The 26,909-nt window shown below is 38.3% G+C and overlaps 1 protein-coding gene across 3 annotated transcripts in view; it reads right to left on the bottom strand.

Moving 5' to 3' along the window:
• Positions 1 to 562: 562 nt before the first annotated feature.
• Positions 563 to 26,909, bottom strand: part of HSDL2 (hydroxysteroid dehydrogenase like 2) — a 68,370-nt gene continuing 42,023 nt past the window's right edge. The window contains exons 8-10 of one of the 3 annotated variants that reach the window (XM_049895642.1): positions 26,301 to 26,450; positions 13,806 to 13,934; positions 563 to 1,146 (exon numbers count right to left, since the gene is read on the bottom strand). In XM_049895642.1, coding sequence (XP_049751599.1) covers positions 1,034 to 1,146; positions 13,806 to 13,934; positions 26,301 to 26,450 — 392 coding nt within the window. In that variant the 3' untranslated portion in view covers positions 563 to 1,033. The remainder of the gene's footprint in view (positions 1,147 to 13,805; positions 13,935 to 26,300; positions 26,451 to 26,909) is intronic. The other 2 variants (XM_049895644.1, XM_049895643.1) reach the window with 2 other exon arrangements.

Genomic DNA, 26,909 nt, shown 5'->3' with positions numbered 1-26,909 from the left:
CTGCTGAGGGGGTTTGAGCCACCAACGTTTTTGTTAGCAATTGAGTGCTTAACCATTGCACCATTAGGGCTCCTTTTGTTAGCTAGGACTTGTTAATTTTGGTCCTGGGCTCGTCCTTTCCCATTCCTGACCTTCGTTTCCTTATTTGTAAAATACAGATTAAATGTTCCTAACATTGTAATTCTCAGGAATGTCAGAATGAGCTAAATCACTTAATAGCATAATAATCTTGAGGAATGAAAAATGAGGAGTAAAAGAATTACACAAAGTAAGTGTTTTTAACTGATTATAGGTGGAGTTTAAGTTTAGCATTTTTTTTTAAATCATCTATTCTAATGTTCTCATTTCAAAACATTGTGACCAAGTGCATGCTTCTGAAGAGAAAATTATTTTAGGTCATTTGTTATACTTTTAAATAGAATGCATACTGAGATTAGTTGAATTACATTAATATTTTCCTGTATATATCATACACCTGGAAAGCTAGTTAACAAAATGAAAAACTCAGTGTTTTTGTTTCATTTAATACTCAAAAGTAGTATTTATTAAGTAGTTTATTATGTGATTTCTGTAAAAATACATTGTAGATATTTGTTAAAATAAGCATATAAAGGTTGAAAACACCATTAAGATTCTCACTAGTATACAATCCAAAACTAAAAATTTTAAACAGACTAACTACATGGGAAGAACCTACGAAAAGAGATAATTTTACTGCTTGACCTGGATTGATTGCTTATTATACTTTTCGTAGAAGAAAATTGTGAACGAGATATAAGGCTCTGAGAACAAAACCCACAGATGCAAAAATCTGAATGTCTTAGAATTCCATCTAATGAAGCTTATATTTGATTAGCTAGCTGTTTTAATTGCAATTTCAATCCTTACAGATAAATTCCATTTTTTCCAAGACAAACATGCATATATCCTTATTATACAACAGGGAAGAAAACAAGCGATTAGATTTTAAGAAGTTGAGCTTTTTACTTGTTGAGCTTAGTGGTGGACATTTTTTTTTTTTTTTTTCTTTCCTTCACAGTCGTGAACTGATCTGATTCATTAACTTCTCCAATTTGATTGCTAGGGCCATGTTACCTTTAATCTTCAATTTTCCTGACATGAATGCCATTGTTGGTTTTAGTTTCCCTAAAATGAGAAAACAAGAGAGAGAAAAGCATTGATTAGTGCCCTTACGGATGTACTGACTGCTTCGAGAACATACATCATAAAAATAATTTCCTTGAAAATCAAATTCATGGAAACTGAACAACACCTTGCTAAAAAACTACTGGGTTACAGAAAAAAATTAAGAATGGAATAAAGAAATGCACAGAATCAAATGAAAATGAAAACACATTTTACCAGAACCTTTGGGACGCAGGAAAAGCAGTGCTCAAAGGTCAATTTATGGCAATAAATGCACACATCCAAAAAGAAGAAAGGGCCAAAATTGAAAAAGTAGAAAGAGAGGAGCAAAAGAAGCCCTCGGGCACCAGAAGAAAGGAAATAATAAAAATTAGAGCAGAATTAAATGAAATGGAGAATAGAAAAACAACTGACAGAGTTAACAAGACCAAAAGCTGGTTCTTTGAAAAGATCAACAAAATCAATAAACCATTGGCCAAACTGACAAAAGAAAAACATGAGAGGAAGCAAAGAACTCAAATAAGAAATGAGATGGGCAATATCACAACAGACTCAAAAGAATCAGAATAGAATACTATGAAAAACTGCACTCCAACAAATTTGAAAACCTAGAGGAAATGGACAAATTTCTAGAAACACACTATCCACCGGAACTAACACAAACAGAGGTAAAACAACTAAATAAACCTATAACAAAAGAAGAGATTGAAAAGGTAATTAAAAAACGCTCTGGCCCTGATGGCTTCACTGGAGAATTCTAACAAACTTTCAGAAAAGAGATAACACTACTACTACTAAAGGTATTTCACAGCATAGAAAAGGATGGAATACTCCCAAACTCATTCTATGAAGCCAGCATAATCCTCACACAAAAACGAGGTGAAGACATCACACACACACACACAAAAATACAGACTAATATACCTCATAAACATAGATGCAAAAATCCTCAACAAAATTCTAGCCAATAGAATTCAATAACATATCAAAAAAATAATTTACCATGACTAAGTGAGATTCATACAAGGTATGTAGGGATGGTTCAACATTAGAAAAACAATCAATATAATGCATCACATAAATAAAACAAAAGACAAGAGCCACATGATCTTATCAATTGATGCAGAAAAGGCATTTGACAAAGTCCAACACCCATTCATGATAAAAACTCAGCAAAATAGGAATAGAAGGGAAATTCCTCAACAAAATAAAGGGCATTTAAACAAAGCCAACAGCCAGCATCACATTAAATGCAGAGAGTCTGAAAACATTCCCCTTGAGATCGGGAACCAGACAAGGGTGCCCTTTATCACCACTCTTATTCAATATTGTGCTGGAGGTCCTAGCCAGAGCCTTTAGGCTAGATAAAGAAATAAAGGGCATCCAAATCAGTAAGGAAGAAGTAAAAGTATCCCTATTTGCAGATGATATGATCTTATTTATACACAGAAAACCTCAAAGAACCCACAAGAAAACTACTGAAACTATTAGAAGAGTTCAGCAGAGTATCAGGATACAAGAAAAACATACAAAAATCAGTTGGATTCCTCTACACCAACAAAAAGAACTTCAAAGAGGAAATCACCAAATCAAACCATTTACAATAGCCCCCAAGAAGATAAAACACTTAGGAATAAATCTAGCCAGAGATGTAAAAGGACCTATACAAAGAAAAATACAAGATGCTACTTCAAGAAACCAAAAGAGACCTACATAAGTGGAAAAACATATCTTGCTCATGGATAGGAAGACTCAACATTGTGAAAACGTCAATTCTACCCAAAGCAATCTACAGATACAATGCAATCCTGATCTAAATTCCAACAACATTTTTTAATGAGATGGAGAAACAAATAACCGACTTCACACGGAAAGGGAAGAGGCCTCAGATAAGTAAAGCATTACTAAAGAAGAACAAAGTGTGAGGCCTCACACTACCTGATTTCAGAGTCTATTATACTGCCACGGTAGTCAAAACAGCCTGGTACTGGTACAACAACTGATACATAGACCGATGGAACAGAATTGAGAATCCAGACGTAAATTCATCCACCTATGAGCGGCTGTTATTTCACAAAGACCCAAAGTCCATTAACTGGGGAAAAGACAGTTTCTTTAACATATGGTCCTGGCATACCTGGATAATATCCTCCTGCAAAAAAACAAGACGCATACCTCACACCATGCACAAAAACGAGCTCAAGATGGATCAAAGACCTAAATATAAAATCTAAAATGATAAAGATCATGGAAGAGAAAATATTGACAATGCTAGGAGCCCTAATACATGGCATAAACAGAAAACAAACCATAACTAACAATGCACAAACACCAGAAGAGAAACTAGGTTACCAGGAGCTCCTAAAAGTCAAACACTTAAGCTCATTCAAAGTCTTCACCAAAAGAGTAAAAAGACAACCTACAGACTGGGAAAAAAATTTGGGCTATGACAAATCCGATCAGCGTCTAACCTCTAAAATCTGTAAGATACTGCAAAACTTCAACCACAAAAAGACAAATAACTCAATTAAAAAACGGGCAAAGGATATGAACAGGCACGTCACCAAAGAAGACATTCAGGTGGCTAATGGATACACGAGGAAATGCTCATGATCATTAGCCATTAGAGAAATGCAGATCAAAACTATAATGAGATACCATCTCACCACAAGTCTAGCTTTAATCCAAAAAACACAAAATAATAAATGTTGGTGAGATTATGGAGAGACTCGAACACTTATACACTGCTGGTGGGAATGTAAAATGGTACAGCCACTTTGGAAATGGATTTGGTGCTTCCTTTAAAAGCTAGGAATACAAGTACCATATAATCCAGCAATCCCACTCCGTGCAATATATCCTAGAGATATAAGAGCCATCACATGAATAGATATATGCACACCCATGTTCATTGCAGCACTGTTCACAATAGCAAAAAGATGGAAGCAACCAAGGTACCCATCAACAGAAGAATAAAGAAATTATGGTATATTCAAACAATGGAATACTACTCAGTGATAAAGAACAACGAATCTGCAAAACATCTAACACGGATGAATCTGGAAGGTATTATGTTGAGTGAGATTAGTCAGTTGTAAAAGGATAAATATTGTATAATACCACTATTAAAAGAACTCAAGAAAAGGTTTAAACACAGAAGAAAACATTCTTTGATGGTTACAAGGGTGGGAAGGGAGGAAAAGGGGAATTCACTAACTAGATAAAACCCCATAGTACACAAGAATTATCTTAGGTGAAGAACAACACACAATACAGTGGAAGTCTGCACCAATGGACTAAACCAAAATCTAAGAAGTTTCCTGAACATAACCAAACACTTGAGGAACAGTGTAGCAGGGGTAGAGGTCTGGGGACCATGGTTTCAGGAGACATCTAGGTCAACTGGCATAACAAAGTGTATTAAGAAAATATTCTGCATCCCACTTTGGTGAATGGCGTCTGGGGTCTTAAGAGCTAGCCAGTGGCCATCTAAGATGCATCAATTGGTCCTAACCCACCTGGAGCAAAGAAGAATGAAGAACACCAAAGACACAAGGAAAATATTAGCCCAAGAGACGAAAAGGGCCACATAAACCAGAGACTCCATCAGCCTGAGATCAGGAGAACCAGATGATATCTGGCTACCACTAATGACCGCTCTGACAAGGAACACAACAAAGAGTCTCTGACCGAGCAGGAAAAAAATGGGGTGCAGAACTCAAATTCTAATAAAAGGACCAGACTTAATGGTCTGACTGAGACTGGAGGAACCCCAGAAGACATGGCCCCGGACTCTGTTAACTCAGAACTAAAACCATTCCTGAAGCCAACTCATCAGACAAAGAATAGACTGGACCATAAGACATAAAATGATACTTGTAAGGAGTGTGCCTCTTAATTCAAGTAAATACACGAGACTAAATGGGCAGCTCCTGTCCAGAGGCTAGATGAGAAGGCAGAAGGGGAAAGGAGCTGGATGAATGGACACGAGAAATCTGGGGTGGAAAGGAGGAATGTGCAATCTCATCATAGGGAGAGCAACCAGGGTCAAATAACAATGTGTATGAATTTTTGTATGAGAAACTAACTTGAGTTGCAAAGTTTCACCTAAAGCAAATAAAAAAATAATTTCCTTGAGTTCTATAAACCTTGGAAGCACAGAAATTTCTATTACCCCATTGCATATCAGTATCTTGGGAATCTCAATTCCTATAGCAATAAGCTGAAGATGCAACATTTATATATTTAGTCACAGTACACTAAAGGATATATAGTCCTCAAATGAATTGTGATAAACAAATACTATTTTAGTTAATTTTCCAATCTATTATAGTTCATTAAGCTTTTAATACTTCAAGTTTAAATTAAAAAAAAATCAAACAGTTCAAATGTATACAACACTCAAAAAAAATGATCTTAGCATAGTGTACAGGCACAAAAGTATGTGTTAGCATTATTTTGACTACAGAAATGCCAAGATATAAAATGTTAGCACTAAAATAGAACCATCACTAATAACAATATAGTATATAATTAATGTAGGCTCCACAGAGGTAGAGGACTTTGTTATTTGCTACTCTCATTTCCGGTGCTTGTACAATGTCTGTCACGCAGTGGAATGAATGAAGAAGTGGAGGCTCAGTGAGGATTTTGAGACTTGCCCACAGTCACACAACTTGTATACAGCAGCCCTGTAATTCAAAGCCAGGCCTGTCTGACTCTCATTTATGATTTCTGCCTTATATTATGACAATTTGGAGCCCTGGTAGCACAGTGGGTAAGAGCTATGGCTGCTAACCAATAGGTTGGCAGTTCAAATCCACCAGCCACTCCTTGGAACCCTATGGGGCAGTTCTACTTTGTCCTACAGGTTCGTTTTGAGTCAGAATAGACTCAATGGCAATGAGTTTGCTTTGGGTTTTTTTATTATGACAATTTATATACAGGTCACATCTCTTAGAAGGAAGAATATATGCTTGGTGCACTAGTAAACCTTCACTGTGCTCTTTGTAGAAAGAATGTGTGGGCTAATTTCTTTTATATATTATACAGTAAAACCTGTGAAAGGCAGAACCACCTGTGTAAGGTGGAAACCTGTCAGAGAAGGAAAACGCAAATATTTTCCACTAAAATGAGCGATGGAAAAGTGGTAAGACTGCACCCTGTCAAAGGAGGAAAACATGCGAAACCTAGAAAAACAAGGCAGTCCCATCAAGTTCCAGCTCTCAGGTTTCATTGTATAAATAAAGTACACTATATGTATTTATAGATATATATAAATGTATATATACACATATTTATACACACGCACTTATATATACATAATCTATTGAAATACTAAACACTTTTATATTATTCAAAATAGAAGTTGTAGCAAAGTGGTATAGGTTGGCTACAGATCAAGTCCAAGTTTTTCATTTTAATGAATAAATTGAACTATATACTACTTCAAGAAAATAGGATGTTAAAACACCTAAACTTATAAATCACAGGTTAAAGGATAACTCTAATTTACAAAGAAGATGCTGGAAAGTCTTTATTCTTTGAAGGAACAGAACAGTCCCTCAAAAGACTTACTAACACTGACATTTGGGTGTCCTTAAGCTAAAAAACTGGTTCTATGCTCTGTCACTCTGTCATGGATTCAATTCTGTCCCCCCAAAATATCTGTCAACTTGGCTAGGCCATGATTCCCAGTATTGTGTTACTGTCCACCATTTTGTCATCTGATGTGATGTTCCTATCGGAGGTGTGATTAGCAACAGTTATGTTAATGAGGCAGGACTCAAATCTTTAAGATTAGATTATATCTTAAGTCACTCTCTGTTGGAATATAAAAGACAGAAGGGAGCAGAGAGAAAAGGGGACCTCATACCACAGAAGTAAGAGCCAGGAGAACAGCGTGTCCTTTGGACCCGAAGTCCCTGTGCTGAGAAGCTCCTCGACTGGGGAAGACTTACAATAAGGATCTTCTCCCAGAGCTGACAGAGAGAAAAAGCTTTCCACTGGAGCTGGCTCTCTGAATTTGGACTTCCGGCCTCCTAGACTGTGAGAGAATAAATTTCTCTTTGTTAAAGCCATTCACTTGTGGTATTTCTGTTATAGCAGTACTAGATAACTAAGACACACTCTATAGGGAAGCCCAACACATACGCAGCTTCCAATCAGCTTTATAGTACTATGCCCATAAAGATGAATTGAGGTCAAATGGTGGCAAAAACAAACAGATAAAAGGAACTTTGAGAAAAAAACAGAATGCATAAGTAGAAGTGAATTAAGAACCAATTTAAAAAATCCCATAACTCATGTCCTCAGAGATGAGAGTAGATCTTGCAGCCATGGATCAAAAACAGGATGCTGGTGTGAGGCGTAAGAGGAGGAGTATAGAGAAAAAGGGTAGGGGGAGCAGGGAGAAGGGAAGGAGAAAGAGACGCAGCTGAAGGAGGTGAAAGTGGGGAGTAGGAGGAGAAGAAGAACAAAGAATCAGAAAACAACAGTGAGCTCTTGGAAATTAAAATTTTGATAGGTAATATGAAAATGTAATAGAATGGTAGCAAGAAGGTGAAGAAATCTCCTAGAAAGTCAAAGAAAAAAATGATTATATCAAAGGATCAATTTTTCCCCCTAGAAGGTGAGAATGGAGAAAATTGAGAGAGAGAGAGAGAAGTATCAAAGAAATGATATATTTCCAAGGGGTCCACCAAATACCCGGAGAAATGAAAAGAAAAAGAGAGCACACCAGCTTGTATTATTGTGAAATTTCAGAACACTACAGTGAAAGGGATGATTCAGATTCCAAAAGCTTTCAGAAAGGGGAAGGGTGGATGTGAAAGATTAAGAATAAAGATAATATCAAATTCTCCACGGTAATCTTAGAGATGAAGAATGACTTCAAATATTTTGAGGGAAAATGAATTTCAACCCAGAAATCTCTACTGAACCAATCAATCAATCCTGTGTGCTTGGGTGAAAATAAGTTATTTCAGATACATACAAAAAAATTACCTCATGTATCCTCTGTCAGGAAGCTGCTGGACAATGTATGCTGCTAACATGAGGACATAAACCAAAAAGAAGACATGACATCCAGAAAATAGGAGAGTGAATGTAGGAAAGAGTTAAAGGTATTCCTAGGACAACCCCTGTGTAACGGGCTCACTGAACTACCATTTAGACTGTAACAAGATGACAAAGGGCTCCAGGAAAAAGAGTGACCTGATTATCTGACACACTGGACAGAGTAGAAAACTGTATCAAGAGGTTGTGGGAGAGAGATAGGAAGATCTGCTTAGTTTCTTTATACCTTATCCCAATGGGGGGTGGAAGTAAAGAAGAACAAGAGGAGGAGGAACAGGACAAGGAGGAGAAAAACAAGGAGAAGGGAAAAGGGAGAGGAGGAGGGGATGAGAGGAAAGAGAAGAAAATATTTGCATAACATGTATCTAATAAAAAACATGAATATATAAAGAGTTCTTACAACTCAGTAAAAATAAAAACTGAATTTAAAAACTGGGCAAAGGATTTGAATAGACAGTTCACCAAATAAGATATATAAATAGCTATTAACCACATGAAAAGATATTCAACATCATTAATTATTAGGGAAATGCAAATTAACCCCACAATGAGGTATCACTACACACCTAGTAGGATGGCTATAAAAAAGACAACAGTAAGCGTTGGTGAGGATATGAAGAAACTACAGCAGCAAACAATTGGCAGTTTCTTTAAAAGCTACATATCAAAATGCCATATGACCAGTGTAGCAGGGACAGGGGATTGGGGACCATGGTTTCAGGGGACATCTAAGTCAACTGGCGTAATAAAATCTATTAAGAAAACATTCTGCATCCCACTTTGAAGAGTGGCGTCTGGGGTCTCAAATGCTAGCAAGCAGCCATCTAAGATGCATCAATTGGTCTCAACCCACCTGGATCAAAGGAGAATGAACACCTAAGACACAAGGCAATTACGAGCCCAAGAGACAGAAAGGGCCACATGAACCAGAGACTACGTCATCCTGAGACCAGAAGAACTAGATGGTGCCCAGCTACAACCAATGACTGCCCTGACAGGAAACACAACAGAGAACCCCTGAGGGGGCAGAAGAGCAGTGGGATGCAGATCCCAAATTCTCATAAAAAGACCAGACTTCATGGTCTGACTAAGACTAGAAGGACCCTGGTGGTCATGGCCCCCAGACCCTTCTGTTGGCCCAGGACAGGAACCATTCCCAAAGCCAACTCTTCAGACATGGATTGGACTGGACAATGGGTTGGAGAGGGATGCTGGTGAGGAGTGCGCTTCTTGGATCAGGTGGACACTTGAGACTATGTTGGCATCTCCTGCCTGGAGGGGAGATGAGACGGTGGAGGGGTTTAGAAGCTGGCGAAATGGACATGAAAAGAGAGTGGAGGGAGAGAGCAGACTGTCTCATTAGGGGGAGAGTAATTGGGAGTATGTAGCAAGGTGTACATAAGTTTTTGTGTGAGAGGCTGACTTGATTTGTAAACTTTCACTTAAAGCACAATAAAAATTATAAAAAAAAAAAGCCATATGACCCAACAATGCCACTCCTGGTAATCTACCCAGGAGAAATGAAAACATACATCCACACAAAGACTTGCTTGAGAATATTCATACCAACATTATCCATAATAACCAAAACTTAAAATAATCCAAATGTCCATCAGCTGGTCAGTGGATAAACAATGTGTGTTATATTCATTCAATGTAATATTATTTAGCAATAAAAAGGAACTGAACTACTGACACATGTCACAACATGGATGAATCTCAAAAGCCTTCTGCTAAGAGAAGGTAGCCAGACACAAAAGACTACCTACTGTTTGATTTCACTTATTTGAAATGTCCAGAAAAGACAAATGTATAGATACAGAAAGCACATTAGTGGCTGACTGGCTGGGGGGTGGAAATGAGGACTGACCATGAAGAGTTGTGAAGGAAATTTCTGGGGTAGTGGAACTGTTCTAAAATTGAATTGTAGTGATGGTTGTACAAGTTTAAATTTATTAAAAATTATGTACACATGCAATGGGTGAATTTTATGGTATAATTACACCTAAGAATACTGTTTAAAAATTAACTATTCTTAAAAAACAGCTATTAAGCACAATGTTCTACAAATACTCCTCTGCCCCATGTATTGATCCAATAAAGCAATCTTGTACAATTTATTTTATTTCTATCATACTGCTTTACCATGCAGTGGCCTCTACTGGCCAAAAGAAGCAATTCTGATTATTTGATTAATAAATTACCGTTAAGTTTTTATGTTTATAACATATCCACTATACAAATCAGGCCATATAAATGGTTATGGCTCTTGAAAAAGAATGCTTAGGATATAAGGCCTGAACTATTATGCCCAATCAAAGGAAAGATAGGATAAAGAGTAAGAATGAAAGACATAAGAAGCAGCAAACTTACTTGCTCCCAATCAGACCTCATAAAATACTTATGTTTTAAAAAAATTACTGAAATAACTGACTGATCTCCCCCAGTCAATCCAGGGGCACATTCACAGAAAGACAGAAATGGGAAGCCTACTTTTATAAGTTTATGCTACAGAAATAAAATGAAAGTTTAAAAAGTCACTTGAGTCTTTCATCTTTGGAGGGCAGAACAGTGTACTGATTAAGAACATGAACTTTACAGTTAGCTTCAATTCCAATCCTAGCTCCAACATTTACTCAATCGGTATATGACCTTGAGTTTATTGTTTAATCCAACAAAGCCTCAGTCTCCGTTTCTATAAAATGGAGGAAATATTTTATTGCAAAGGATTGGGAGCAGATTGCTTAGCCCAGTTACCATACAATAAACATTAGCTATAATTATTATTTCAATTTAGAAGCTGACAGTAAATTTTTTTGAACATTTTATTGTTGGTTAGGGGAAAGTTTACAGAGTAAATTGGTTTCCCATTCAACAATTTACACACAGCTTGTTTGGTGACATTGGTTGCAAATCCCTGAATGTTGTCAGCACTCTCCCCCATTCCTTCCTGGGTTCTCTGTGTCCAACTGCCCAGCTTTCCTGCCCCTACCTTCCTTCTGAATTTTGCTTTTGGGTAAATGCTGCTCTTTAGGTCTTATTTACTTGATTGTTCTGAGGTGCACATTCCTCACTGGTGTTACTGTTCATTTTATATGCCTGTCTATTGTACAGCTATAATGTGATCTCTGGGAGTGATTTCCTTCCAAATTTGAATGACAGTAAATTTTTATTTTAAGTGGTCTTTAAGTTCAAAAAACTATACATTTATAAGATTCAAATTCACAAAATATTTACTGAGCATCTACTATGTCCAAAACACTGTGTTTAAGCTCTAGGGAGAAATAGTTGTTGAAACACTAAACAAACTATTAAAAATAATTGAAGCGGTATCTATTAACATGAAAAGATGTTATAATGTATTAAGTGAAAACGGTTACCAAAAATATTAATAGTATGATCTTGTTGTTATAAGCACAAATATGTATTTATATACATTTACCAAAAAAGTACATAAGATTGCAAACCAAAACTAATTGAGGGTAACATTTCATTGGTAAGATCCTGCTGCCATTTAGTCAATTCCTACTCATAGCAACCCTGTAGGACAGAGTAGACTGCCCCATAGGGTTTCCAAGGTTGTAATCTTTATGGAAACTGACTGCCACTTCTTTCTTCCATGAAGCAGCTGGTGGGTTCGAACTGCCCACCTTTTGGTTAGCAGCCGAGCACTGAACCACTGTACCACCAGGGCTCCTTTCAGTGGTAAGATAAAGAATAATTCTATTTTTTCCTAAGTGTATTTTCTAATGTTTTTAAATCAACATTTAACTCTCATATAATAAAAAAGAGCAAGTTGAAGAAAATTTGACCATTAGTACATAACATACAGATTGGTTCAGACAGTATGTAATCCATTAGCATCCAGGATTAGAAATGGAAAGCAGGATTTACGGGGCAGAAAGAGAATACAGTGTGATCTTCAATATATAAAGATTAAAACAAAACAAACAAAAAATAGTATTTATAACTCATTACATGAAAGATCTTTATATGAAAATGTTAGAGTATTTTAGTTTAAAGTAGTCAGTCCTGCTTCTGATAAATACATGTATTAATTAACATTTGGAGTAGTGTTTTAAGAGTAGAAAATAAGAGAAAATACCTTAAAATTTTTTCTGGCACAACTAGAGGTCCATTGGCAGAATAGAGAATCATGTAAAAGATTCTCTGGTTTAGGCATTCCACAGAAATCAGGGTCACTGGGCCATAGTGTGCCTAGTGGCACAGTGGTTAAAGCTAACTGAAAGGTGGGTGGTTTGAAAGCACCAGTGGCTTTCGGGAGAAAGATGTGGCAGTCTGCTTCCATAGAGATTTGCAGCCTGGGAAACCGTATAGGGTTACTATGAGTCGGAACTGACTCAAAGGCAGTGGGTTTGGGCCATGGAAGAGGCAGAGCTTCAGACCGGTTCCTTCTGGCTCAAACCTCTGCTGAGAATCTGCATTACCAGCTCAAATATACTGATTCAGAATCTACATTTTAACAATATCCCTGGGTGATTCTTATATATAATACGTTTTGAAAATCACTGCTCTACTAGTGGCTCTCAGAAGCGTCCCTAACTAGCAATATTATCATCACCTGGGAACATGTTAGAAATGTAAATTCTCAGCACGGGTTCAAACCAGAATGAACTGATTCTAATCTCTGGGTAGAGGGATGCTATCCCTCTCTTATTACGTCAGCTGTCAAGATTGAGGAATGGCCTTAATGGTGGCAACACTAGAGGGGCAAGGGGAGTGCAGACCACACCGGCTGACACTGTCAGAGGGGGGTGACATCAAAATGACTGTCTATAAAATTTTTGTGCAGTATTTCAGCAGAAGTTGTTTTATCAAAGTATCTCTACAGTTAGTTATAACATCAAAAAAATTTTCATAAGCCCAACTTAGATGTATCAATATACCTAGAAGGCAAAAACTCTATGCTAATTTACTCTTTAACTTTCTAATGTGCTCTGGTTAGAGCTGTCACTATTACCCAAATACAATGATGCTTTGAATCATATGGTTTCATCTGGGAGCGCTATAAGGACATGCTGTTGTTTTCATTGCTGCTGTGTTTCTACGGTTGCCGATTTTGTCAAATTTTCTGGTCTTTTATCTACAATACCATGGCAATTAGCGTGGGGTAGGGGGGTGAGAGCATGAGTTACCGTATGCGTGACACCAACCCTAGTGACGCCACTGGACTGTAATCTCAATAAGGGAGCTGCAGCTCAGTTTAGTACCTCTATTGATGAAGGTCTTATTGGAAATATGATCTCTTAGTCCAGTTAGTAAAATTAAGCCCACCTACGAGTTCTTTTGAATTATCTCTCTGTTTCCAACATTTTCTTATTGGCTTCTCAGTAATGCAAAAAGGAAAATCTGACATCTATTCCCTGTTTGTTGGATAAGTAGAAGAGGGAATAAAGGCAACAGTTATAACAACCTTCCCAAGACTGCATGCTCTTCAACATCAAGGACTGCTAAGATTCTCCTGCTTCATTAATGAGCCTTGATTATTTGCAAAGGGATAAAGCTAAAGGTCAGAACTAAATTTTCTTTAAATAAGTAAACTGATAAAATTGAAAACTCACCAGAAAACATTTTCATAAAATCTTCAGTAGACATACTCATCACCACATCTGCCTGGTCAGGGGGCTGTCCATATCCAACATTCCCACCCTTGCTTTTAAGATCAAGAAACCATGTTCCACCATCTTCACCTACATGGAAGATAAATATACAGAAATAAATGTCAAAGAAAGTCGTGTTCTACTTAAACTTAATAATTGGAATAATCTTACATAATACTGTTTCCCAAGTTAAAATCCTCAGGCTTCTATCAATCAAACTCAGCAAATATTTATTAAGTTTTTATTATGTGCTAGGTACTATCCTAGGCTCTGAAGACTCCGCAATAAAGAAGAAAAACATGTTTCCGCTTACAAAAGATGAGGACGAGGAGGATGTGGGAGCATATTAATAAAAGGTCAGGAAAGCACCAATGAAGCAGAGATTTAAAAAATAAGTAAGAATTGGCTAGACGAATAGGCAAGTGGGAAAATATTTCAGGCAATGGGAATGAGATATGCAAAAAACCAGAATCAAGGGTGCAGCATGTTTGAGGAACTGAAGATGGTAGAGTAGGACAGAAATATAAAAAAACAGGTGTGGATGGTGCCATCAGGTGAGCAAGTGAGGTAGTCAAGGCCCAGAGCAGAGTAAGCCATGTAAAGGGTTTTCTGGCTTTGTCCTAAGGGATTTGCCATAGAAGGAGAATGCCCTTGTAAAGTTCGTGTTTGAAACAGATCACCCTAACTGCAGTGGAGAGAATATACTGGAGAGCATCAAGAGGCTGTAGAAGGCTATCCAGGATAGTGGTGTAGTAGTCCAGGACCCTGAAGATGTATGCCTGGATCAGGATCGTGGTGGGGGGATGGAGAACAGTAAACATATATGATAATCTCAAAGTAGAACACAAGACTAGATATCTAATTGAATAAGAAAAAGAAAAGGTAGGGGAGGGTGCATTAGAATAATTTGCTAGTGTGTGGCCTGTGAAACTGGGTAAACATTGGTGTGTTTTTTACTGGGGGGAGACTACTGATGAAGAGCATCTCCAGAAGCAAAGAGTGGTCAACAGCATCAAATGCTGCAAAAATGGTCACAAGGTAGAGAAGACAAATGCTCACTAGTGACATGGAAGTCACTAAGGACCTTGTTGTTGTCGTTAGGGGCCATCAAGTTGGTTCTGATTCACAGCGACCTGATGCACAACAGAACGAAACACTGCCGAGTCCTGAGCCATCCTCACAATTGTTGCTATGCTTGAACTCACTGTTGGCAGCTACTGTGTCAATCCATCTCCTTGAGGACCTCCCTTTCCTTTGCTGACCCTCTACTTAATGGTGTCCTTCTCCAAAGACTGATCCCTCCTGACATGTCCAAAGTATGTGAGATGTAGTCTCGCTATTCTTGCTTCCAAGAAGCACTTAGTTTTACTTCTTCTAAGACAGATTTGTTCGCTCTTTTGGCAGTCCGTGGTATAGTCAATATCTTTTTTCCAATACCACAATTTGAAGGCATCAATTCTTCTTCCATCTTCCTTATTCATTGTCCAGCTTTTGTATACATAGGAGGCGACTGAAAACACCATGGCTTGAGTCAGGTGCACCTTAGTCCTCAAGGTGACTTTTCAACACTTTAAAGGGGATTTTTGCAGCTGATTTGCTCAATGCAATGCGTCTTTTGATTTTTTTTAACTGACGCTTCCACGGGTGTTGATTGTGGATCAAGTAATATAAAATTCCTGACAACATCAATCGCCTCTCCATTTATCATGATGTTGATTATTGATCCAGTTGTGAGGATTTTTGTTTTATGTTGACGTGTAATCCATACTGAAGGCTGTAGTCTTTGATCTTCATCAGTATGTGCTTCACATCCTCTTCACTTTCAGCAAGCAAGATTGTGTCATCTGCATAATGCAGGCTGTTAATGAGTATTCCTCCAATGCTGATGCCCCGTTTTTCTTCATATACTACAGCTTCTCAGATTATTTGTTCAGCATACAGACTGGATAGGTATGGTGAAAGGATACAACCCTGATGCACACTTTTCTTGACTTTAAACCATGCAGTGTCCCCTTGTTCTGTTCAGACAACTACCTCTTAATCCATGTACAGATTCCTCATGCACACAATTAAGTATTCTGGAATTCCCATTCTCTGAAATGTTATTCATAATTTGATACGATTCTACAGTTGAATGCCTTAGCATAGTCAATAAAACACAGGTAAATATCTTTCTGGTATTCTCTGCTTTCAGCCAGGACCATCCAACATCAGCAATGATATCCCTGGTACCACGTCCTCTTCTAAATCCGGCCTGAATTTCTGGAAGTTCCCTGTCAATATACTGCTGCAGCTGCTTTTGAATGATCTTCAGCAAAATTCTGCTTGCACGTGATATTAATGATATTGATCAATAATTTTGCATTCAGTTGGCCAGGTAGCTGTCTTCCAAATTTCTTGGCACAGATGACTGAATACTTCCAGCACTGCATCTGTTTTTTGAAACATCTTAACTGGTATTCCATCAATTCCCGGAGCCTTGTTCTTTGCTGATGGCCTCAGTGCAGCCTGGACTTCTTCCTTCAGTACCACTGGTTCCTGATCATATGTTACCTCCTGAAATGGTGGAACATCAACCACTTCTTTTCGGTATAGAGACTCTGTGTATCCCTTCCATCTTCTCTTGATGCTTCCTGTGTTGTTTAGTATTTCCCCTGCAGAATGCTTCAGTACTGCAATTCGAAGCTTGAATTTTTTCTTCAGTTCTTTCAGCTTGAGAAATGCAGAGCATGTTCTTCCTGTTTGGTTTTCCATCTCCAGGTCTTTGCACATGTCATTATAATACTTTACTTTTCTTGAGCTGACCTTTGAAATCTTCTGTTCAGGTATTTTACTTCATCACTTTTTCCTTTTGCTTTAGCTACTTGATGTTCAAGAGCAAGTTTCAGAGTCTCTTCTGACATCCATTTTGGTCTTTTCTTTCTCTCCTGTCTTTTTAATACCTCTTCCTTTCTTCAACTATGATGTCCTTGAAGTCATTCCACACCTTGTCTGGTCTTTGGCTGTTAGTGTTCAACGCGTCAAATCTATTCTTGAGATGGTCTCTAAATTCAGGTGGGATATACTCAAGGTTGTACTTTGGCTCTCGTGAACTTGTTCTAATTTTCTTCAGTTTCAATATGAACTTGGATATGAGTAACTGATGGTCTGTTCCACAGCTGGCCCCTGGCCTTGTTCTGACTGATGGTATTGAGCTTTTCCATTATCTCTTTCCACAGATGTAGTCGATATGATTCCTGTGTATTCTATCTGGCAAGGTCTGTAGGTATAGTCGCCATTTATGTTGGTGAAAAAAGGTATTTGCAATGAAGAAGTCTTGGTCTTGCAAAATTCCATCATGCGATCTCCAGCATCATTTCTATCACCAAGACCATATTTCTCAACTACTGATACTTTTTCTTCGTTTCCAACTTTCAAGTTCCAATCACCAGTAATTATCAATGCATCCTGACTGCATGTTTGATCAACTTCAGGCTGCAGGAGTTAGTAAAAATCTTCACTTTCTTCATCTTTGGCCTTAGTGGTTGGTGCATAAATTTGAATAATAGTTGTATTAACTGGTCTTCCTTGTAGGCATATGGATATTATCCTATCACTAACATCTTGAAATGTTCTTTTCGACGATGAATGCAACACCATTCCTCTTCAAGCTCTCATTCCCAGCATAGTAGACTATATGAATGTCCGATTCAAAATGACCAATACCAGTCCATTTCAGCTCACTAATGCCTAGGATATCGATGTTCATGCGTTCCATTTCATTTTTGACGATTTCCAATTTTCCTAGATTCACACTTCATGCATTCCAGGTTCCAGTTATTAATGGAGGTTTACAGCTGTTTCTTCTCATTTTGAGTCGTGCCACATCAGCAAATGGAGGTCTCAAAACCTTGACTCCATCGGCGTGGTTAAGGTGGACTCTACTATGAGGAGGCAACTTCCCCAGTCGTATTCTGAGCGCCTTCCAACCTGAGGGGCTCATCTTCTGGCACTAAATCAGACAATACTGCACTGCTATTCACAAGGTTTTCACTGGCCAATTCTTTTCAGAAGTAGATCGCCAGGTACTTCTTCTAGTCTTAGTCTGAAAGCTCAGCTGGAACCTGTCTGCCATGGATGACCCTGCTGGTATTTGAATCCTGGTGGCATAGCTCCCAGCCTCGCAGCAACACACAAGCCCCCACAGTATGACAAACTGATAGATGCGTAGGGGACCGAGGACCTTGATGAGAGTAAATTCAATGGAATAGAGAAAAATAACAGAGCAGTGTATGTTGGGGAGAGTGAGCTGCAGATGAAAATAAGTTTGGTTCCGAAAATGTAATGAAAGATGTTTTTTGTGTTTCGTTTTAAAGATAGAAGAGACCTGGAAATGTTAAAATACTGTTGGAAAGAAGGCTGCAGAATGAATAGGTTGAAGAGGAGACATAATTAAGAGAACAAAGTTCCTGAGAAGGCTAGAGGAAACGGGAGTGAGAACTTTGCTACTCAAAATGTGATTATGAACTACAGCACTAGCTACACATGACAGAAATGCAGACTCTCAGGCCCCACCCAGACCTACTAAATAAGAATCTGCCTTTTAGCAAAATCTAAGGAATCACTGTAAACATCAAAGCTTGAGATGCACTGATCTAGAGCTGAGCTCCAATCTAACAGGAGGGGAGGTGGAGAGGATGGTGCCTATAAAGGCCGATTTGATATCTGTTGGCAGGAAGCTGAAGCAATTTCTGTCTGAAGGCTCCTATTCTCTCTTAAAGAAGAAGTGGGATTATCTGCCGACACTGGCAGATAAACAGTGAAGGGAGAGGTGGGAGATTTGAAGAACACTGAGAAGGCTGAAATACTCATTTTGGAAAACAGGGCAGTAAGCTGACCACAAAAAACACAGAATTCTGAGGTCCTGCTTAGTTGAAGAAGAGCAATGATGAATTTCTACCAGAACAGAGGCACCAGGCAGTGTTATTCTTGTTTGTTTTTTTCCAGCAGGATTTAGCAGGCTGATCCAACTGTGGCACAGCCAGATAGTTTGATTCATCAGGACTAGGGTTTTGACAGGTGATGACATAAGCACAAACAATTTGGGGAGTTTAGGAGACAAGCAAGAGAAGGATTAAAGCAACGAACCATGGATTCTAAGTAGCATTAAAGAAAAACAAAAAAAAAAAAAAAAGGAAAAACAAGAAGTCACTGATGGATTAAGGTAAAGCAGAGGGGTGGAAGGATAGAAGACCTGGTAAGTTAAGTCTGCATAGAATGAGACTAACTGAGGTAGTTAGTTCTTAACCTATCATTAACATGTGTTAATCTTAAATTGAGAAGAAAACTATTAAGAGAGGTTTCAAAGAGCTGACCACATTCAGACTGCACGGAGGAATCTCAAGAATAAAAATGGAAACTACCCATGGTGGAAGATAAATCACTGCAGTTACACTACCTGTCATGATCCATGTGTCCTTCTAAATTTTCTCTCAGTTACGTATGCCAAGGAGTTACGTAACACTGGAAGTATATGGAATGAAATTTTATTGTACATGTATCCACATGCACTGATTTTAACTTAAAAGTACAAATAGAGGCAGAGCCAAGATGGCGGACTAGGCAGACGCTACCTCGGATCCCTCTTACAACAAAGACTCGGAAAAACAAGTGAATCGATCACATACATAACAATCTACGAACCCTGAACAACAAACACAGATTTAGAGACGGAGAACGAACTAATACGGGGAAGCAGCGATTGCTTCCACAGCCTGGAGCCAGCGTACCAGTCAGGTACGGCACAAGCACAGAGAGCTGCTCCACCCCCCTGAACTAACCCCAGGAGGGGGACCAGCCAGTTCCACGGGCGGCGTGGGACGCAGCCGGTAGGAGAAGTCCCCAGGAGGCAGTGACTGGTCTTGGAGCAGAAAGAGCAGCATCCGAGCCGGGGAACGGTCCTGCAGAGATTTGGACTGGACGCAGCGAATTTTCTGGAAAAACTAGTTTCCCAGTGATGGCTCGGAGACAACAATCCATATCAAACCACTTAAAGAAGCAGACCATGACAGCTTCTCCAACCCCCCAAACAAAAGAATCAAAATCTTCCCCAAATGAAGATACAATCTTGGAATTATCAGATACAGAATATAAAAAACTAATTTACAGAATGCTTAATGATATCACAAATGAAATTAGGATAACTGCAGAAAAAGCCAAGGAACACACTGATAAAACTGTTGAAGAACTCAAAAAGATTATTCAAGAACATAGTGGAAAAATTAATAAGTTGCAAGAATCCATAGAGAGACAACATGTAGAAATCCAAAAGATTAACAATAAAATAACAGAATTAGACAATGCACTAGGAAGTCAGAGGAGCAGACTCGAGCAATTAGAATGCAGACTGGGACATCTGGAGGACCAGGGAATCAACACCAACATAGCTGAAAAAAAATCAGATAAAAGAATTTAAAAAAATGAAGAAACCCTAAGAATTATGTGGGACTCCATCAAGAAGGATAACCTGCGGGTGATTGGAGTCCCAGAACAGGGAGGGGGGACAGAAAACACAGAGAAAATAGTTGAAGAACTCCTGACAGAAAACTTCCCTGACATCATGAAAGACGAAAGGATATCTATCCAAGATGTTCATCGAACCCCATTTAAGATTGATCCAAAAAGAAAAACACCAAGACATATTATCATCAAACTCACCAAAACCAAAGATAAACAGAAAATTTTAAAAGCAGCCAGGGAGAAAAGAAAGGTTTCCTTCAAGGGAGAATCAATAAGAATATGTTCTGACTACTCAGCAGAAACCATGCAGGCAAGAAGGGAATGGGATGACATATACAGAACACTGAAGGAGAAAAACTGCCAGCCAAGGATCATATATCCAGCAAAACTCTCTCTGAAATATGAAGGCGAAATTAAGATATTTACAGACACACACAAGTTTAGAGAATTTGCAAAAACCAAACCAAAGCTACAAGAAATACTAAAGGATATTGTTTGGTCAGAGAACCAATAATATCAGATATCAGCACAACACAAGGTCACAGAACAGAACGTCCTGATATCAACTCAAATAGGGAAATCACAAAAACAAACAAATTAAGATTAATTTAAAAAAAAATAAATACACATAACAGGGAATCATGGAAGTCAATAGGTAAAAGATCACAATAATCAAAAAGAGGGACTAAATACAGGAGGCATTGAACTGCCATATGGAGAGTGATACAAGGCGATATAGAACAATACAAGTTAGGTTTTTTACTTAGAAAAATAGGGGTAAATAATAAGGTAACCACAAAAAGGTATAACAACTCTATAACTCAAGATAAAACCCAAGAAAAACGTAACGACTCAACAAACATAAAGTCAAGCACTATGAAAATGAGGATCTCACAATTTACTAAGAAAAACGCCTCAGCACAAAAAAAGTATGTGGAAAAATGAAATTGTCAACAACACACATAAAAAGGCATCAAAATGACAGCACTAAAAACTTATTTATCTATAATTACCCTGAATGTAAATGGACTAAATGCACCAATAAAGAGACAGAGAGTCACAGACTGGATAAAGAAACACGATCCATCTATATGCTGCCTACAAGAGACACGCCTTAGACTTAGAGACACAAACAAACTAAAACTCAAAGGATGGAAAAAAGTATATCAAGCAAACAACAAGCAAAAAAGAAGAGGAGTAGCAATATTAATTTCTGACAAAATAGACTTTAGACTTAAATCCACCACAAAGGATAAAGAAGGACACCACATAATGATAAAAGGGACAATTGATCAGGAAGACATAACCATATTAAATATTTATGCACCCAATGACAGGGCTGCAAGATACATAAATCAAATTTTAACAGAACTGAAAAGCGAGATAGATACCTCCACAATTATAGTAGGAGACTTCAACACACCACTTTCGGAGAAGGACAGGACATCCAGTAAGAAGCTCAACAGAGACACGGAAGATCTAATTACAACAATCAACCAACTTGACCTCATTGACTTATACAGACCTCTCCACCCAACTGCTGCAAAATATACTTTTTTTTCTAGCGCACATGGAACATTCTCTAGAATAGACCACATATTAGGTCATAAAACAAACCTTTGCAGAGTCCAAAACATCGAAATATTACAAAGCATCTTCTCAGACCACAAGGCAATAAAACTAGAGATCAATAACAGAAAAACTAGGGAAAAGAAATCAAATACTTGGAAAATGAACAATACCCTCCTGAAAAAAGACTGGGTTATAGACGACATCAAGGAGGGAATAAGGAAATTCTTAGAAAGCAACGAGAATGAAAATACTTCCTATCAAAACCTCTGGGACACAGCAAAAGCAGTGCTCAGAGGCCAATTTATATCAATAAATGCACACATACAAAAAGAAGAAAGAGCCAAAATCAGAGAACTGTCCCTACAACTTGAACAAATAGAAACTGAGCAACAAAAGAATCCATCAGGCACCAGAAGAAAACAAATAATAAAAATTAGAGCTGAACTAAATGAATTAGAGAACAGAAAAACAATCGAAAGAATTAACAAAGCCAAAAGCTGGTTCTTCGAAAAAATTAACAACATTGATAAACCATTGGCTAGACTGACTAAAGAAATACAGGAAAGGAAACAAATAACCCGAATAAGAAACGAGAAGGACCACATCACAACAGAACCAAATGAAATTTAAAGAATCATTTCAGATTATTATGAAAAATTGTACTCTAACAAATTTGCAAACCTAGAAGAAATGGATGAATTCCTGGAAAAACACTACCTACCTAAACTAACACATTCAGAAGTAGAACAACTAAATAGACCCATAACAAAAAAAGAGATTGAAACGGTAATCAAAAAACTCCCAACAAAAAAAAGCCCTGGCCCAGACGGCTTCACTGCAGAGTTCTAACAAACTTTCAGAGAAGAGTTAACACCACTACTACTAAAGGTATTCCAAAGCATAGAAAATGACGGAATACTACCCAACTCATTCTATGAAGCCACCATCTCCCTGATACCAAAACCAGGTAAAGACATTACAAAAAAAGAAAATTATAGACCTATATCCCTCATGAACATTGATGCAAAAATCCTCAACAAAATTCTAGCCAATAGAATCCAACAACACATCAAAAAAATAATTCACCCTGATCAAGTGGGATTTATACCAGGTATGCAAGGCTGGTTTAATATCAGAAAAACCATTAATGTAATCCATCACATAAATAAAACAAAAGACAAAAACCACATGATCTTATCAATTGATGCAGAAAAGGCATTTGACAAAGTCCAACACCCATTCATGATAAAAACTCTTACCAAAATAGGAATTGAAGGTAAATTCCTCAACATAATACAGGGCATCTATGCAAAGCCAACAGCCAATATCACTCTAAATGGAGAGAACCTGAAAGCATTTCCCTTGAGAATGGGAACCAGACAAGGATGCCCTTTATCACCGCTCTTATTCAACATTGTGCTAGAAGTCCTAGCCAGGGCAATTAGGCTAGACAAAGAAATAAAAGGTATCCGGATTGGCAAGGAAGAAGTAAAGTTATCACTATTTGCAGATGACATGATTATATACACAGAAAACCCTAAGGAATCCTCCAGAAAACTACTGAAACTAATAGAAGAGTTTGGAAGAGTCTCAGGTTATAAAATAAACATACAAAAATCACTTGGATTCCTCTACATCAACAAAAAGAACACCGAAGAGGAAATAACCAAATCAATACCATTCACAGTAGCCCCCAAGAAGATAAGATACTTAGGAATAAATCTTACCAAGGATGTAAAAGACCTATACAAACAAAACTACAAAGCTCTACTACAAGAAATTCAAAAGGACATACTTAAGTGGAAAAACATACCCTGCTCATGGATAGGAAGACTTAACATAGTAAAAACGTCTATTCTACCAAAAGCCATCTATACATTTAATGCACTTCCGATCCAAATTCCAATGTCATATTTTAAGGGGATAGAGAAACAAATCACCAATTTCATATGGAAGGGAAAGAAGCCCCGGATAAGCAAAGCACTACTGAAAAAGAAGAAGAAAGTGGGAGGCCTCACCTTACCTGACTTCAGAACCTACTATACAGCCACAGTAGTCAAAACAGCCTGGTATTGGTACAACAGACACATAGACCAATGGAACAGCATTGAGAACCCAGACATAGATCCATCCACGTATGAGCAGCTGATATTTGACAAAGGACCAGTGTCAATTAACTGGGGAAAAGATAGCCTTTTTAACAAATGGTGCTGGCATAACTGGATATCCATTTGCAAAAAAATGAAACAGGACCCATACCTCACGCCATGCACAAAAACTAACTCCAAGTGGATCAAAGACCTAAACATAAAGACTAAAACGATAAAGATCATGGAAGAAAAAATTGGGACAACCCTAGGAGCCCTAATACAAGGTATAAACAGAATACAAAACATTACCAAAAATGATGAAGAGAAACCCGATAACTGGGAGCTCCTAAAAATCAAACACCTATGCTCATCTAAAGACTTCTCCAAAAGAGTAAAAAGACCACCTACAGACTGGGAAAGAATTTTCAGCTATGACATCTCCGACCAGCACCTGATCTCTAAAATCTACATGATTCTGTCAAAACTCAACCACAAAAAGACAAACAACCCAATCAAGAAGTGGGCAAAGGATATGAACACACATTTCACTAAAGAAGATATTCAGGCAGCCAACAGATACATGAGAAAATGCTCTCGATCATTAGCCATTAGAGAAATGCAAATTAAAACTACCATGAGATTCCAGCTCACACCAGCAAGGCTGGCATTAATCCAAAAAACACAAAATAATAAATGTTGGAGAGGCTGCGGAGAGATTGGAACTCTCATACAGTGCTGGTGGGAATGTAAAATGGTACAACCACTTTGGAAATCCATCTGGCGTTATCTTAAACAGTTAGAAATAGAACTACCATACAACCCAGAAATCCCACTCCTAGGAATATACCCTAGAGATACAAGAGCCTTCACACAAACAGATATATGCACACCCATGTTTATGGCAGCTCTGTTTACAATAGCCAAAAGTTGGAAGCAACCAAGGTGTCCATCTACAGATGAATGGGTAAATAAATTGTGGTATATTCACACAATGGAATACTACGCATCGATAAAGAACAGTGACGAATCTCTGAAACATTTCATAACATGGAGGAACCTGGAAGGCATTATGCTGAGCGAAATGAGTCAGAGGCAAAAGGACAAATATTGTATAAGACCACTATTATAAGATCGTGAGAAATAGTAAACCTGGGAAGAACACATACTTTTGTGGTTACGAGGGGGGGAGGGAGGGAGGGTGGGAGAGGGTTTTTTATTGATTAATCAGTAGATAAGAACTGCTTTAGATGAAGGGAAAGACAACACTCAATACATGGAAGGTCAGCTCAATTGGACTGGACCAAAAGCAAAGAAGTTTCCGGGATAAAATGAATGCTTCAAAGGTCAGCGGAGCAAGTGCGGGGGTCTGGGGAACATGGTTTGCGGGGACTTCTAAGTCAATTGGCAAAATAATTCTATTATGAAATCATTCTGCATCCCACTTTGAAATGTGGCGTCTGGGGTCTTAAATGCTAACAAGCGGCCATCTAAGATGCAGCAATTGGTCTCAACCCACCTGGAGCAAAGGAAAAGGAAGAACACCAAGGCCACACGACAACTAAGAGCCCAAGAGACAGAAAGGGCCACATGAACCAGAGACCTACATCATCCTGAGACCAGAAGAACTAGCTGGTGCCCGGCCACAATCAATGACTGCCCTGACAGGGAGCACAGCAGAGGACCCCTGAGGGAGCAGGAGATCAGTGGGATACAGACCCCAAATTCTCATAAAAAGACCAAACTTAATGGTCTGACTGAGACTGGAGGAATCCCGGTGGCCATGCTCCCCAGACCTTCAGTTGACACAGGACAGGAACCATCCCCGAAGACAACTCATCAGACATGAAAGGGACTGGTTAGCGGGTGGGAGAGAGACGCTGATGAAGAGTGAGCTAATGATATCAGGTGGACACTCGAGATTGTGTTGGCAACTCTTGTCTGGAGGGGGGATGGGAGGATAGAGAGAGAGGGAAGCTGGCAAAATTGTCAAGAAAGGAGAGACTGAAAGGGCTGACTCAAGAGGGGGAGAGCAAGTGGGAGTAGGGAGTGAGATGTATGTAAACTTATATGTGACAGACTGATTGGATTTGTAAACGTTCACCTGAAGCTTAATAAAAGTTATTAAAAAAAAAAAGTACAAATAAATGTTTTCTATTCTTGAATGTCTACTTTCTAGGGTAAATTTCCTGGATTCAGCCAGCTATCCAGGGGATTACTACTGGAAGCTGATTTTCTTCCAAAGGAAATATCCTGTTTTGTTTCATAAAAGCCCCAGATTACCAGCCATAATCCTTACCTGAGAGATCAAACTGATAGACCGCTTGAGTAGCTTTAACAACGTCATCACTGAGAGTCTCCTTGACAATTCTAAAGGTTTCTGCCACAGATCCAGAAGCTGCTTTTGGTTGTGGTGCCTGCTTCCCTTCTTTGAATGCTGGAGCAGCATCTGTAAAATATTATTCAAGTAGATGTCCTTAAAGACTTAATTAGCAGGACAAGCTTGCTACCAATTACACCTGTGTTTGACCAAAATGACCTGAAGTGCGTTACATGGCATCTGAAGCATATATCGAACTGACAGAATAACAGTCAAAAACATTAGTTGTAACTATAAGTGTAAATGGTTTATACTCCCATGTAAAAGGCTGACTTAAAGTGGGTTAAAAAACAAAAACAAACTACTACCTGTTTGTAATAAAATTATTGGAGTTTTGGGGGGTGATATTAACCACTCCTTTGTCATTCCCTCTGAGTACTGTCTATAATAAATAAAACTATCGGAGTTTTGGGGGTGATAATTAATCATTCCTTTGCGATCCACCCCCCCCCGCCCCCCGGGTTCTAAAACCAAATGAAAAACAAGACACTGGAGTCAAAAAGATGGAGATCAAATATCATCTGTGCC

This window comes from Elephas maximus, chromosome 9 (assembly GCF_024166365.1).
Source record: "Elephas maximus indicus isolate mEleMax1 chromosome 9, mEleMax1 primary haplotype, whole genome shotgun sequence".
Taxonomy (NCBI): domain Eukaryota; kingdom Metazoa; phylum Chordata; class Mammalia; order Proboscidea; family Elephantidae; genus Elephas; species Elephas maximus.
This window is presented reverse-complemented; position numbering and strand designations above follow the sequence as displayed.